Source organism: Tursiops truncatus, chromosome 21, assembly GCF_011762595.2.
Source record: "Tursiops truncatus isolate mTurTru1 chromosome 21, mTurTru1.mat.Y, whole genome shotgun sequence".
Lineage (NCBI taxonomy): Eukaryota > Metazoa > Chordata > Mammalia > Artiodactyla > Delphinidae > Tursiops > Tursiops truncatus.
The window spans coordinates 29,328,965-29,343,227 of NC_047054.1; the positions used below are offsets into that span (position 1 = coordinate 29,328,965).

The following is a 14,263-nucleotide window of genomic DNA, read 5'->3' on the forward strand; positions in this document are numbered from 1 at the left end:
TTCATTTGAAGGGCTCAAAGAATACCCACTCTTCTTATAGTCCTATATGAAATGGTTTCTGTAAGCAGATCATCACTGACAATTCATTTTATTCCAGTGTAAAATTAAACAAGTGAGAAAATACCTCCCCAGGTACCTCAAAGACACAGTTGCATAGTTTGAAAAAGGCAGATTATAATCAAACTCAAAACCATGGTGTGTGTTGAAAGCCCATTTCTTTACTGTCAGCCTGTTCTCTTGAAACCGGAGCATATGTTGCTCTACACATCTTTCAACAAGTAACCCTTTCTCTTAGCTGGGAGTGGATGATAATTCTGTTCTAGAAACACTTTTACAATTATCCCATCTCACTCTGAAGCTCCTGGCTGGATAAACATAATTTCATCTATGCCTAAAATAGACTACTAAGAAACAATCAGAATAAATATTAATAAATATCTCTGTCAGTTGTAACTTCTCGATACCTCAATAAATTATAACAGCATTCCTGCTACTGCTCATTTGTTTAATAAATAAGCTAGAACTCTAATTCCAAATGGTGTAAACCATCAATGCTGTTAGCACTGGAATGGAAAAGCTTCAAGTGATAATGGTTAGGTTTTCATCCTACTTATACGTTTTAGCCAAATAACCCCATCTCAACTTACATTTTTTAAGCACCAATTCTCTGAATCTTGGAAAGGGATTTTGCTGTCACCCTATCACCCCTTCTTCCAGCCATCTCCTCCAAAATAGTAAAACATTGACCTGTTAAAGCAGAGAAATTGGCAGCCCCGAGTCAAGCCAAGAGGAAATGTAATAGACTCCAAACTAAAGATTCAGCTCCCTTTTTAGGTCTAAACAATCACTAATGGGAAAGTAATAAAATTTGCTTTTGTTTGATTTTATCTTAGTAATACCATTCTGTCACTTGCCTTTGGTTCTATCCTTTTAATTAGGTAAATAAAAGTCTTCAGTCATAATCTTCAATGCCCGTTAATCAGCTACCAGCTATAGAGTTCTTTTAAGAACTGATTTAGTCCTGTGCTTATCGTGTAAATTAAATTTTTATGAAAGATTCCGGTAACAGATCCTACATAATTAATGACCTAAGTCCCCTGGAGTTTTTCCTTTGAGTGAGGTAGGGGACTTAGTTTAACTAATTAAAGTCTTCATCCATGACTCCTTTAGTATGAAGTTGCAATTTACTAGCATGGATTTTAAGAGTAGAATTTTAAAACAGGTACAGACTAAAGTTTTTGTGTTAGTTACGATTCTTTATTCTGACTACTGCTCATGGAAGAAGTAGGGGAATCAGCCTGATAATTAGTTTTGTATTTTTTCATTAAGGTAACTTGAACTAGACTTCTGGACGGTATGTGCTGTGGGAGTTGCTTGTTCTTTGGCGCAGTTCTCTGCCATCTTGGTGGAGGAGCAGAGGGTTTCAGGAGGCTTTGTGTAAGACCTGCTCTGTCTGCACACGTTGCCCACAGGGAATGGAGCTCTTGAGCTCATCAAACGTGCGGTCCTAATCCTGGTATTTTGCACCCTCTGCACCCTGCATTCGTTAACTGGTAGCATTTTAAAGATGTTTCTAGGTAGACAAGTAAGGACCCAGAAAAAAAATTTTTACAAATATTTTGGGACCCCTGTGCTTCATTTTACAGCTAATCAGTGAATGAAGTTAAAAGAGCCTTGTCCCCACTTTCTTGGTACTCAAATGTTACCCATCTGAGTTCTAGTATCATACTGGACACGCACCACCATCCCATCCCACTGTCCCTGGATGAAGATCTTTAACAGACTTGTAGGCTTCCAGCAGAGACCTCCTCGTGAGCCTGCAAGCGCGCTCAGCTGGGAGCCGTTGGCAGCAGCAGGCTGGTCTTCAACACCTGGCTTCCAGAGCGGGGCGGGACTCCAGGCGCTTGCGCAGGTGGTTGGCAAAGTCCACCTGGGTCTGCGAGAGGACCTGGTTGATGATAGTCTTTGGCAGCCATCCCTAGAGTTGAAGTTAGAAGAATTTGGCCATCTTGTGGGTGACACTGCCGTGCCCGATCACGCACCTGGTGGGTTGCCTAGGCTTGGCCTTCTAGCTCTGTTGGTCCGTGCCCCCGTTCAGTTGATCAGGGTCAGGGGCTGGAGGACTGCATTACTGCCCTGCTGTCATGACCGTGTCAGAAGCACTGGATTTGCTGTCCAGGCAGATTTCAGCCCTGTCTTCCCAGTGGTGTGACCCTGAGCCAGCTACCATACCTTCTTGGGCCTAAGTTTCCTTGTTTCTAAAAATAACTACAGAATTGAAATTTGATATGAGAAGTAAGAGGGAGCCAGTGCAGGCTTCTGAGATGATGGAATAGCAGTTAGGCCATCACTCCAGTGTCCCCTCTGCAACGGCCCAGTTCCCTCACAATGGAGGCTCTTTCCAGTTGTGTGCGGGATGATGTGGGAGCAGTAAGAGCCTACTTTGCTCACCACCGCCTGTCCCGAGCACCCCCCACCCCGCCCCTTACCTTGAGGTCAATGTTGAGCAGCCAGGTGAGTTTGGTCTTTGAGGGGCTTCCAGCCAGGGGATGGAGCACCATGCAGGTGGGGCCGTGCTCAGCTCTGCCGGGTGAAGACACGTCAGGTCAGGGGGACAAGGCCGAGTTCTCAAACGCTGACTAGTCTTCCCAGATCTCATCAGAGAAGTGCCCTTTGCCAAGGGTGACATTTAACGGTTGGCACGGTTACCAGCTCATCAGAACAAATGCTGACTGGAGCTGGAGCTGAAGCCTGGAGGCCTCCTGCGGTGCCTTTTAGTCGCTGGATGATGGGGAGGTCAAGGAAGGGTCCAGGGTGGTGCTGGGGCCCCTGGGAAACTCAGGTAGCAACTGTTCCAAGTGGTATGGGTTCTGTTTTAATCAACATTACAGTGGGACCTGAGCATACCAGCTAAACCTCAGCCCTACTTTTTTTTTTTTTTTTTTAAATCTTTATTGGGGTATAATTGCCTTCCATTGTTGTGTTAGTTTCTGCTGTATCACAGAGTGAATCAGCTATATGTATACTTATGTCCCCATATCCCCTTCCTCTTGCGTCTCCCTCCCACCCTCCCTATCCCACCCCTCTAGGTGGTCACAAAGCACCGAGCTGATCTCCCTCTGCTATGCGGCTGCTTCCCACTAGCTTTATATTTTACATTTGGTAGTGTATGTATGTCCATGCCTCTCTCTCACTTTGTCCCATCAGCCCTACTTCTTGTTTTAGAAAATTACTAAGGTTCTTAAACTTGCCGGGAGAGTCAGGACAAACTGGTTATGTAAGTGTGGCCAGTCTTGTCTTCCCCGCACTGCGATGGAAAATGAGACTTCCTCTGTGAAAGGTAGCTGAGGGTAGGAACCAAGGATTGTGGTTTCTTAGAGCTGGGGATGTATCACACACTTGGCAGGTGCATGTCCCCAGCCTGTGTTTAAAAAGGGAGCTTTTGAGGCTGCTGCCAGTGTTACCTGATGACGCCCTTCTGCTCGGGCATCTCCCCGTAGTGTGTGGCCATGCCAGCCAGCACACACACGGAGCCCCGGCGCTTGGTACAGCGCACACTCACGAAGTCTCGGGGCCCCACAAGGTTTCCTGCCGCCTCTGCGGCCAACTCGTGAGTGATGACTGTGTCTTTTCCAATCTTCTGCAGGACCTGCCAGGCCACAGAGAACCAGAGTCACTACTCAGCCAGGTGGGGGGCCGAGGCACACCGCAGCTCACAGCCCCCTCCCGACTGCTGTAGCCATCCTTCTGCCTGGGCCTCCCCACCTTGATCTCCTTGACATTCGGGTTCCACTCGCCCATGGCCTCCATGTGCTCCACGAGCTCTTCGTAAAGCCTCTCCACGGGCTGGTCCACTACCACCTCCAGCCGGAACACCTTGCCCACGTCTGGGATCACTTTACTCAACACTTCGTCCCCATTCGCCTATCGGCAGGGAAGAGAGGAGCCCCAAGGGAAAGGTTAGAAAAAAATATTCCCGGCCTAGGACACGTAGACAGTGCCAGGCAAGGCAGGAGGGGAACAGCCAGGGGAACTCTAGGCTAAGCCTGAGTAAGCCTGGAACCATCTCTGATTAAGGTAGAGGAGGTCCTCCTTCCTGCTGCCTGCCTCGTACATCTGCTGAGGACTGGGAGGTGACCTGCCTGTTCCCTGGGCCCTTTTTTCCTGGGTGTCAATGTTGATGGGTGTGGGTAAGGGCCACCTGAGAAGGCCCTTACTTGACTTCAGAAGCTCAAAGATCCTGAAAGAGACGCATCTGGGAGCAGGGAAGGTGGTTTACAACCAGCTAATTTCACACATAGGTTTATTTTAAAAATCCAATCCCTCATTTTACACCAGAGGGATGTAGGGCCAGAGAAGGTCAGTGAGATGCCACAGGACCCTTAGCTAAGAGCATTGCTGGGCCTAGATCCCAGATTTCCCAACTCGCAAACTTGTAGTCTGTTAACTCTGAGAACTTGGAGAAGGAAAGATCTCACCTGAACTTTGGCCAATGGGCAGCATGTGAGCTTTTGGTGAAGATAAAGCGGCCAAAGTCTCGGTAGAGCCGTTGGCCTTTAACACACGCCTTGTTCCCAGCTCCCAGTGAAGAGGCAGTGCTCAGGAGCAGAGCGCCCCAGAGGGCCTTGGGCCACCTGTATCCCACTCCAGCCCTGTTGCGGGTGAGCCCAGGTCACCCCTGCGAGGTCAGCCATAAGGCGGGCTAACAGCACAGACACTGTGCTTCAGCATTGGAACTTCTGACCCAGGGGGATGAGGCCTGTGCTGCCCCTGGAGTCCCTGTTTTGCATGGTCTGAATGGGTGTACAGTGCATTTGGAGGGGAGCTAGGGATACAGGAAAAACGTTTCTCAAACGCAGTCTCCAGGACATCTTTGTTGGGGGAGAGGGGTATCTGGGGATATATTCTTGGGAAAGGAGAATTCTCAAAAATGCTTGCTACCCAGTGACTGTTACACAAGGCCGGACTTCTGAGAGGAGCAGAGACCCCAGCTGGCCTCGAGCATGGCCCGTGAAGAACGAGGAGCTGTGGGTTCCTCCGCACCCGCCCTTACCTGCTGGCTCTCCTTCTTCCAGCCCTCCTGGTCACTGAGGATGCCCAGGGCCCTCTGCATGGCCTCCTCTCCCTGCTGGATATAGGCCAGTTCTTGGTTGCTGTAGAGAGTGTCTTCCAGCTGAGAACCTGGACACAAAGCCACGGAGAGACTGAGCTTCCTAGCCTCCCACGAGCTTTCACCCCTTTCATCTCTGAAGAGCCCAGACCAAAGCCATATGGTCCAGCCTGCAGGTTAAGTTAGACACGGGACAGGGAGGGTGGTCTAGCCATGAACAATGCCATTCCCATCAAAGTGAGTGAGGACGCCTGGGGGATGCGGGGGAAGGGACCAGAGCTACATGCACATCGTTTGCCCGCCCCCCCGTAGCCCCCTGCCGCTGGTAAAAGCCCCAGAAGCCTCAGCACTTACCGAGCAGAGAGCCGCGATGCCGGACCTGGTTAATCCAGGCAGCTGCGGTCGGGCCCCCCGGGGCCCTGCGGTTCAGCTCCTGGCCGATGGCCAGCACAGCCTGGTGCCTCAGCCCTGCAGGGAAGGGAGGGAAACTGTCGCTTAGGAGCAGAAAAGCCCCTCAGAGAATGTTCCACCCCTTCGTCTCATCACAGAGGAGGAAGCTGTTCTGGGGCAGAAAGTGACTTGATGAGGAATACCTCCAGGGCCAGAAACCTGCCTGCCTTCTGGGCTGGCCGGGCCTGGAGGCAGGGCCACACTCAAGCTTGCTGAAGTTTCCTTCTTGAAAGGGAGAGAAGCTTTGAACAACCTATCCTGCTACAGAAGGGGAATTACAGACACCCGTCCCCGAGGTCTGTGTGGCCTCTGCGTGAGTAACTGCTCCGTGTGCCCGGGGGTTCCCTCTGATCTAGAGAGAACAGCCCCACGCCGGGTACAGGTCTTCCAAGTGCGGCTTCTATCTAAACAGTGGCCACCTGAACCCAATGTAATTAGAAAGGACTTGCTTAGGTTTGTCTGTGGTCCCTTCAGTGACAGCGGCGGACTGACTCCAGTGACCCTGGTTTCTGCCTCCTGACTGATGACAGCGAGACTCCCCACCTCACCCACCTTCCCTCTCTATGTGCTCCTCGGCTGTCTTACTCCCCTTTCTTGTCCTTCGCCCCGTCTCCCGCCTGCCCTGCCTCAGGCTTGCCAACACAGCTTCCTGGAGTCCAGGCTGACTCCTGCCTCTGCCACCACGGCTTGGACTTCCCTGGCACCCTTGGTACCTATCCTAGAGACAGGCAGAGTCAGGAAGAAGCCAAGACAGCTCGGAGTCCTGGAGGGGAGGCCGGGGATGACAGAGTCTGCAAGGCACCCAGGAACCTTCGTATCCAGCTGCGTTCTTCAGCGCGGGGGACACTGAGGTACGGGAGGGGAAAGGCTTGCACAGGCTCCCCCAGTGAGCGGCACCCCTGGGACCTGAGTGGCCTGTCCCCCCAGGCCCACACCTTCCCCACTAGACATTGCCTGCGGGCTCCTGGTCGGCCGGACAGGGGGGCCCCAGGAGCTCACCCTTCATGTTGCGCACGTGTCGGTAGGAGCTCCCGGCGCACAGCTTAAACGTGGCGAGGAGCATGGTTCCTTGGCGGTGGGGCAGGCGTGGAGGCTGGTGGTGGTGCTCTTGGCTCCTCTCCTGGGCCGTCAGGGTTGGCCTCTGGGTCCTGCAGCCGCGGCTGGACCGTGCGTCCTGCACCTTAAATGCCTCCAGCTGAAGGCTGTGTTTCATCATCAGGAGATAAAAAAGTCATCACTCATCGTGTAAAGGAAGGCACCAAGGATAGAAGGATTGCCTCACAAGGAGCCTTTGGCCATTTGCGGGGAGTGCGGGCGGGGGTGGGGGAAGGGCTTGGGAGGCTGGTGCCTGACCAGGCTGGATGGAGGGGAGAGAAAAAAAGGAGCAGCAGAGGTCAAGGCAATTTAGAAAAAAGTATGCACATGTGACAGTGGTTCTCAAGCAGCAAGCTGTTTAAAATGCAGCTTTGTAGCCCTCATGCTCAGAAATTCCAGATTTAACAAGTCTAGAATTGAGGCTCTGAAACCTGTATTTAAAAAAAATTTTCCCAGGTGATGGCCATGAAGGTATTCTGTGAACTGTACACTAGGCTTTGAGAAGCTCTGCCCTGGGATAGCACCCAGGGCTTCTGATAGGGTACAGGCAGGCAGAGCTGGCAGAGGCCACCCAGCCCCAGCATGAGGGGCCCGAAGCCTCGGGGAGGAACGGCGCTCCCTCCCCCCACCCGGTTCTGCAAGAATCGAGTCATTGCCCCTGCAGTCGCTGACCTACAGGACACCCTGAAAGGACTTCAGGAAGGTGATCAGGATGAGGCACACTGTGCTCTGGGGAAACAGGCAAAGTGGGCCCTTAGACAGTTACCAATCTTACAATGCTTTAGAAAGTTCTTACGAATCTGGATTCTTACATCTTCTCATGCTTAGAAAAGCACTAAAGTCATGAACGGAGAAACCCGTTGCTTGTGAACAGGAGCAACCTTCTACCAAAATGTGTGCTTGAGTGCAGGTACCCTTCCCCTAAATCACACGTAAGCCAGCGTCCCCTGTACCTCTCCCTCTTTAGAGCAGTTCCTCAGAGCTATCTGCGAGGGTTTCCCAGGCTATAGTCCTCAGTAAGTCCCCCAATAGAACTGAAACTCACAGCTCTCTTGTTGTACGTTTTTCTTCAGTCGACAGTTTTGCTGACCATGAAGGAGCACAGAGCTAACTTCTCTCCTCTGTCTGAACACTATGAGAATTCAGAACCTTGGTAGCAGCAAGGGCCTTTTATTCCCATCCACCTCCTCAGCGAGTCCAGAAGAATTTGGGTGAGTTTCTCCTGGTTCTCAGATCTCCCAATAATTGGTTGATAATCCTGAGTTTTATTTGGTGGTGTATAACAGGTACCTGACGCCCAGTTGAAAGATACTGGGGGAGTGCCCCCCACCCCCCGCCCAGTTCTGCCTCCAGAAAGACACTGAATGGTCTGGACTGAGTGACTAGGTGTGAGGCTGGCCAAATGTCTTTCCTCAATTAGGCCAACTAAGGGGTGTCAGAAAGCCAAGCTCTAACTAACACCCCAGCCAGATTGATGTAAAATACATACGGGACTTATCTTACAAGTACTTACTTAATTGGGAACTAACCACTGAACTGGGTAAGAAATTAAAGAATTCTAGTGGAAACCCGGATGGCTTAATAAAGCTGTTAAAGGATCAAGATCAAGGATTAGTTACAGGACTTCCCTGGTGGCGCAGTGGTTAAGAATCCGCCTGCCAATTCAGGGGACACGGGTTTGAGCCCTGGTCCGGGAAGATCCCACATGCCGCAGAGCAACTAAGCCCGTCTGCCACAACTACTGAGGCTGCGTGTCACAACTACTGAAGCCCGCATGCCTAGAGCCCGTGCTCCGCAACAAGAGAAGCCACCGCAATGAGAAGCCTGCGCACCACAACGGAGAGTAGCCCCCGCTCGCCGCAACGAGAGAAAGCCGGTGCACAGCAACGAAGACCCAATGCAGCCAAAAGTAAATAAATAAATAAATTTATTAAAAAAAATTAGTTATATATGACTGATAACTGATGAATATGGTTATAATTTTTATGACTTTTTGTCAGAAGTATTACTGGCTTTTAATCTTTGTTTTCTAGGTATAAGGAAACCTTAAGCTAAGTATGACTTATAGCAGCTTGGTAAATTAGACCTTTGTAAGCAGAACTGAAACATTTATCTTTTCTTTCTACTTGATCCCTCCAGAAAGTGGAAACTTTCAGGTTCCCAGTAGCCTTATCAGGTGAATAAGGAAGGTCAACTCCTGGCAGGTGCAAGAATGTCAAGGTATTTTGGAGACCTTGAGAAGAGAGGAATTCACCCAAATCTATAGTTATTGTGGCGGAATCTAATGGCAAGCCCTTGGCATGGCTTTCCTGGCTCAACTTGAGAGGCCTTTTAAAAGTTCAATCTGAAATTCCTTATGAAAAGTTCCAGGAAAAACAATTTAAAAGAGCCTATATAATCAATTACACATTATGTAAATAATCAGGCCAAGTTTATTTTGCAAACAAATTAGCCTTAATTGGGCTATATTTGGTAGAAATGAAGGTGATTTTAGAGAAAAAAAAAGTTCTAGTGGATATTAAGTTCTAATGTTGTCAGTTGTCTTCCAAGTTTGTACTTACTGCCCAGGGCTCACTTCTTTTGTTGGCTCCTTGTTACATTATTGTGAAGTTTAATTGAATTATTAAAAGGACATTGTAAGTTTGTTTCTGGAGCTTATCACAGTAATCCTTGGATGAAGATCAGATGCCTCATGACCTGTAACAAGATTACATATACTAGAAAATATATCATTTAAAGGATTTTCTCCAACCTATATAGAAGGACCCTCCAATGAAAATAATGACAACTAGGCGACTTGATTAACCAGATAAATAGTTCTACATAAGATCAATGATTGTAATAGTGTAACCCTAGATATGGGAAGAAGCCGTAAGAGGGAAACTATTCCTGTAGTTTCCAGTAAGAGGGAAACTATAACAGACTAGTAAGACTATTATGGGCCTAGTTCAGTAACAGCACATTGAGTGGCCTATATCAGCGAAATCCTCACCAGACCTAAGAATGAGCCTTCCTAGCGCCATGGGACAAATTGGTCATGAAATGCCTCCTAAACCTTGGTCAAAACTATGACCAAGGGGAGGGTACTGCCAACTGAGGAATGTTGCCCACCATCCAGTTCTACAGCCCCTGCAGTCGCTGACCTATAGTTACCCCTAAAAGGACTTCAGGGCGAAGACCGTGCTCTGGGAAAACTGGCAGAACTGGCCCTCAGGTAGTTAGAGATTTTCAGGAGAAAACTTTTGTGAACCCGGACTCTTGCATCTTCCCTTACTTAATAAAGCACTAAAATCATTAAATGAGATACCTGTTCCTTGTGACTAGCGGCAACCTTCTCCTGAGACATGTGCTTGGTTGCACATACCCTCTTCACGTAACTCCCACATGCTTCAGAGCAGTTCCTCAGAGCTGGGAGGCTGGCTCCTGGGCTACAGTCCTTGGTAAGTCTCCAAACAAAACTGAAAAGTCACAGCTCTCACATTGTGCATTTCAACTACGGTGGAAATGAGCTGTTCAAGGTCACACAGCTGGTCGGTGGCAGGTCTGGGACGACAACCTTCAGCCCATCTTTTCACGGCTCCTCCTGCAGCCCCCCGACACTTCGTGTGTTCAGCTGTTCAATACTGATGCATCCGTTTCTATCAACAGCCTTTACCAAAGCCCTGTTTAGGGTCAGTTCCCGTCTCAGGGGTTAGTTCTGGAGCAAGGATGACACCTCAGGGCTGAGTCCTGTCAGCTCACAGAGCAGAGGGGAGAACGGGGCCGGAGACACAAAGAGAGGGGGCCTGGGCCTGGCCATGCCCCACGCCCTTCTTCACGCTTTCCCGAGTAACCTAGGCTGGCCAGGCTGTGCCATAGGGCCTGGCATGAGCTGAAAGGTTCAAAAGACAGGGTATTGGGGTGCCCAGCCCAGTCTTGCCACTTTGGGGTGCCCTGTGGTCTGAACGGGGACTCGCGAGAGGCCCAGTCTCTCCTCTGCAGTTCCCACGCTCCAGTCCAGGCCCAGTGAGGGGGATCTCATTCCAGTCTGCATGCTGGTCTCCAATGACATCTTTTCCTCTTAAGGTTGACCTTGAGGTTGCTTCTGAGCTGGATTCACCTGGCAAGAAGGTTGGGGGTCGAGAGAATCACATTGAATTTGGCCCTGGGCCTGGGCCTGCCCCGCAGGTGAGAGAGTTCTGTGTCCTGTCACCACTGCACGGAGATGGAGGGAAGGGCCCCCACCAGCTCTTGCTGTCCCCCTCACTCTAGAAAGGACGAAACGGACAGGACCTGCCTGGAGCCAGGCCGAGTGCCTAGTGTCCAGAGGGAACAGGTGAGTCCCACACGCCCCCTTCAGGCCGTGCTGGCACAGTGGGATGCGGCCAGTGACCCGGAGAAACGCCTGTCCCGGTCTCCGCTCAGAGCAGTGGCTGCCTGGCGGCCTGGCCCGCCCTCCAGGGCCCCCGCGCCCGCCGCCCGCATGAGCTGTGAGGCCTTAACCACCCAGCCTTCTGAAACTGGCTTGTCCCTTACTGTGGGTCCCCCTAGGGGGGCTGTCTCGGTCCTGATTTGTGTCATGGCGTGCGCATGTTTGCTGTCTCCTCTCTGGGGCTGGTTCCCCTGCCCTCCCAGTGCTCAGCTCCCCGCGGCGGCGGCTCAGGGCAGGTTCCTGCTCCTTCTCTACAGGGAGCAGCTGGGGAGCTGACTCTGACTTAGGAACGCTGCCTGTGGGCTTTGTTTCCAGCCCTCTCAGAGTCACAGGGAAGCTGGCACCAGAGGGAGAGCCTTGGCCTCTTGTTTGTCTCCAGCCCGAGCCAGCGGTGTGGAAAGAGGTCGGAGGGCCCGGCTCGAGGGTGGGGGGGTGGGGGGGGAGGCAGCAGGCCAGCCGCCCCAGGCTTCTCCTCCGTCCTGGCCCACGTGCGCCCTCGTGCATACGTGCCTCTCGGTGGGGAGGGGAGGGGTTACCATGGGACAGGCCGGGCAGATCACGTTCAAGGCCCTGCCACTGCTGTCGTGGGGAGAATTATGGCCGTCGTGACGGGGAGGAGGTGGTATGGGGAGACTGCAGGATCGGGGCACAGGCTTCTGCTGATGTCAGAGCCTGCCACTGACTCTGGGATGGGTGTGGGGTGCTGGTGACCTCCTCCTGGGCCAAGGTTCTCTTCCTCAGCCTTTGGAGGCTGAGTGCCTTGTTAACTCTCACGGTCCCTCTGAGCAGGAAGGTAGGCAGAGAGGTCTGGGAATTCCCTCTGGTTCTGGAAGTCCTCTGTGTCTGGCTTTGCTTTTGGATGAGGGCAGAGCCCCCAAGGGTGGAGACCAGAGGGCACCGCAGGCCAGGAGGGAAGAGATGCGGCCCAGGCCGTGCAGAGTGCTGGACAGGAAGGCCCAGGGCCGGGGAGGGAGGACCCCACTCATTCATTCAACAATCCTTTGATGAGTGTCCACTGTGTAGCTCTACAGTTACAGGGGAAAACGAACCATGTGACCCCCTATGGGGAGCTGTAGGGCAGATGAGGAGGTTCAGAAGTACAGAGGAGGGAGCACCTGACGACACAGGAGGAGGAAGGGGGTGCTTCTGGGGGGAAGTCAGATTAGGAAGGAGTCAGCCAGGTGGGAGAGGGGCTGGGGGCCAGGCGCTCCAGGTAGAGCATGGAGTGGGTGGTGGGGGGTGGTGGTGGAAATCTGAGGGGTGCTCAGCTGTGGAATGTCCGTAGGGTGCGGAAGGAAGTCAAGGCTGGAGAGAGAGGCAGAGGTCAGAGCCAGCTGGGTGGGCATGGGAAGATTCCTCCGCAGGTTCCCGGGAAGCAGAGGCCGGGAGTTGAGGAGGGGACCTGGAGCTGGTGTGGCCCGGCCCCGAGGAGGTGAGTACTGGGCATCGCCAGCGGCCTTTGACCTTGGGCGTGTGGGGAAGCTGTGGACTGGAGGGCAGAAAGCACAGAGGTCAAGTTCAGACAGACTTCCCATCCCACTCCCACCACTTACTTTATGGTTGGGAGCCCCTCACTTCAGTCTGAACTTCCTCATCTATAAAATAGAGTATGTTTTCTTTTTCATTTTCTTTTTCTTTGTGTAATCCTCTCAGGGTGGTTATAAGGCTTGAATCAGGTAACAATACATCAAGAGCCCCCAGGACCAAGCCCCGACTTCTCAGCCAGTGTCTGGGCCCTCGCGTCTCCCCCTAGCCACCCTTCTCATCTTGCCCAGCTCAGCGCGCTCCCGAGATGCCCTCAACGTTCAGGGCAGCTCACAGCGTTACTCCCTGAAAGGCTTCCCTTTGGGCACCCCGTCCCCCTACTCTTTAGTTAGAATTCAATACCTTTGGGCCCCCCCCCCCCCACAGACATTTATCACAGTAACAATAAGACTGTTAGGCATTCCCCACACACACCTTTTTTAAAAGACTGTTTTAAGAGCTGTTTTAGATTCACAGAGAAACTGAGAGGAAGGAACAGAGATTTCCCGTAGACCCTCTGCCCCCGCACCTGTAGATCCCCCCTTTCCGTGTCTGTGAGCTCCATCCGTAAGGCCCTGTAAACGCCATGAGGACTTGGATCCTTTCCAAATTCTTGATTCCCCAGCACTTAGCACAGGGCTAGATAATTAATAGATACTGAATAAATGTTTAGTAAATGATTGGGAAGCATGGAGCCTGGCACTTTGTAGATTATCAATAAGTACTGATTTTCTTCCAGCTCTTCCTTCCTGCTTATAGAGTATATGCTTATTTAATACCTAAAGAGTTTTCCCCCAAAGGGGACATTGTGAGAGGGCAGCAGAAAGTTAAGGCAAGTTTAACTCATTGGGCTTGAGGTCATTATGGATTACCTCCCTTCACAGAATATTTTTTTTTTAATACATTTATTTTTATTTACTTATCTTTGGCTGCATTGGGTCTTTGTTGCTGTGCGTGGGCTTTCTCTAGTTGCGGCGAGCGGGGGCTACTCTCCGTTGCGGTGTGTGGGCTTCTTATTGCGGTGGCTTCTCTTGTTGCAGAGCACGGGCTCTAGGCACGCGGGCTTCAGTAGTTGTGGCTTGTGGGCTCTAGAGTGCAGGCCCAGTAGCTGTGGCGCACGGGCTTAGCTGCCCCGCGGCATGTGGGATCTTCCCGGACCAGGGCTCGAACCCATGTTGCCTGCATTGGCAGGCGGGTTCTTAACCACTGCGCCACCAGGGAACCCTGGAGAACATTTTATGTAATCCAGCACTTAATTCCTCAATTTGAGTTGGTTGCCGTTCTGTTATCACTCTTTTTTTTTTGGCTGTGCTACGTGGCATGCAGAACTTCCTCATCCAGGGATCGAACCCACGTCCCCTGCACTGGAAGCACGGAGTCTTAACCACTGGACCGCCAGGGAAGCCCTGTTATCATATTTGTACAGAGGAGACTAAGTGTAAGCTCAGTGAGGGGAGGGAAGGCATCCCATGAGTCTGGGGGGACTCAGCAGATGATAACGGCTGGCGTGGAGCGCTCCTGAGCCAGGGCTGGCTCTAAGCTCTTCACACGTGTTCACTCACTCCTTACCACCACCCAAAGAGCTGATCCCCATTTTACAGACAAGGAGCTGAGAGGTGCCGCTGGACCAAGTTCGGAGAGCTCTGAAGTGAAGAAACCGGGACGCACAGCCT

At 51.6% G+C, this 14,263-nt stretch overlaps 1 protein-coding gene across 1 annotated transcript; it reads right to left on the minus strand.

Moving 5' to 3' along the window:
- On the minus strand, positions 1–6,783 carry STAR (steroidogenic acute regulatory protein). The gene is made up of 7 exons (XM_033848877.2): positions 6,560–6,783; positions 5,465–5,578; positions 5,054–5,181; positions 3,766–3,924; positions 3,465–3,649; positions 2,490–2,583; positions 1–1,978 (listed from the first exon to the last, which is right to left on the minus strand). The coding sequence occupies exons 1-7, from the start codon at positions 6,774–6,776 to the stop codon at positions 1,865–1,867; spliced, it is 1,011 nt and encodes a 336-aa protein (XP_033704768.1). The 5' UTR covers positions 6,777–6,783; the 3' UTR covers positions 1–1,864.
- Between the last annotated feature and the right edge of the window lie 7,480 nt (positions 6,784–14,263).

Coding starts and splice junctions, on each gene's coding strand:
- STAR (XM_033848877.2), bottom strand. CDS start 6,776: ATGATGAAACACAGCCTTCAGCTGGAGGCATTTAAGGTGCAGGACGCA. Junction 5,182..5,464: donor GCATCGCGGCTCTCTGCTCG/GTAAGTGCTGAG, acceptor CTTTGTGTCCAG/GTTCTCAGCTGGAAGACACT. Junction 1,979..2,489: donor TGCTCAACATTGACCTCAAG/GTAAGGGGCGGG, acceptor CTTCAACTCTAG/GGATGGCTGCCAAAGACTAT.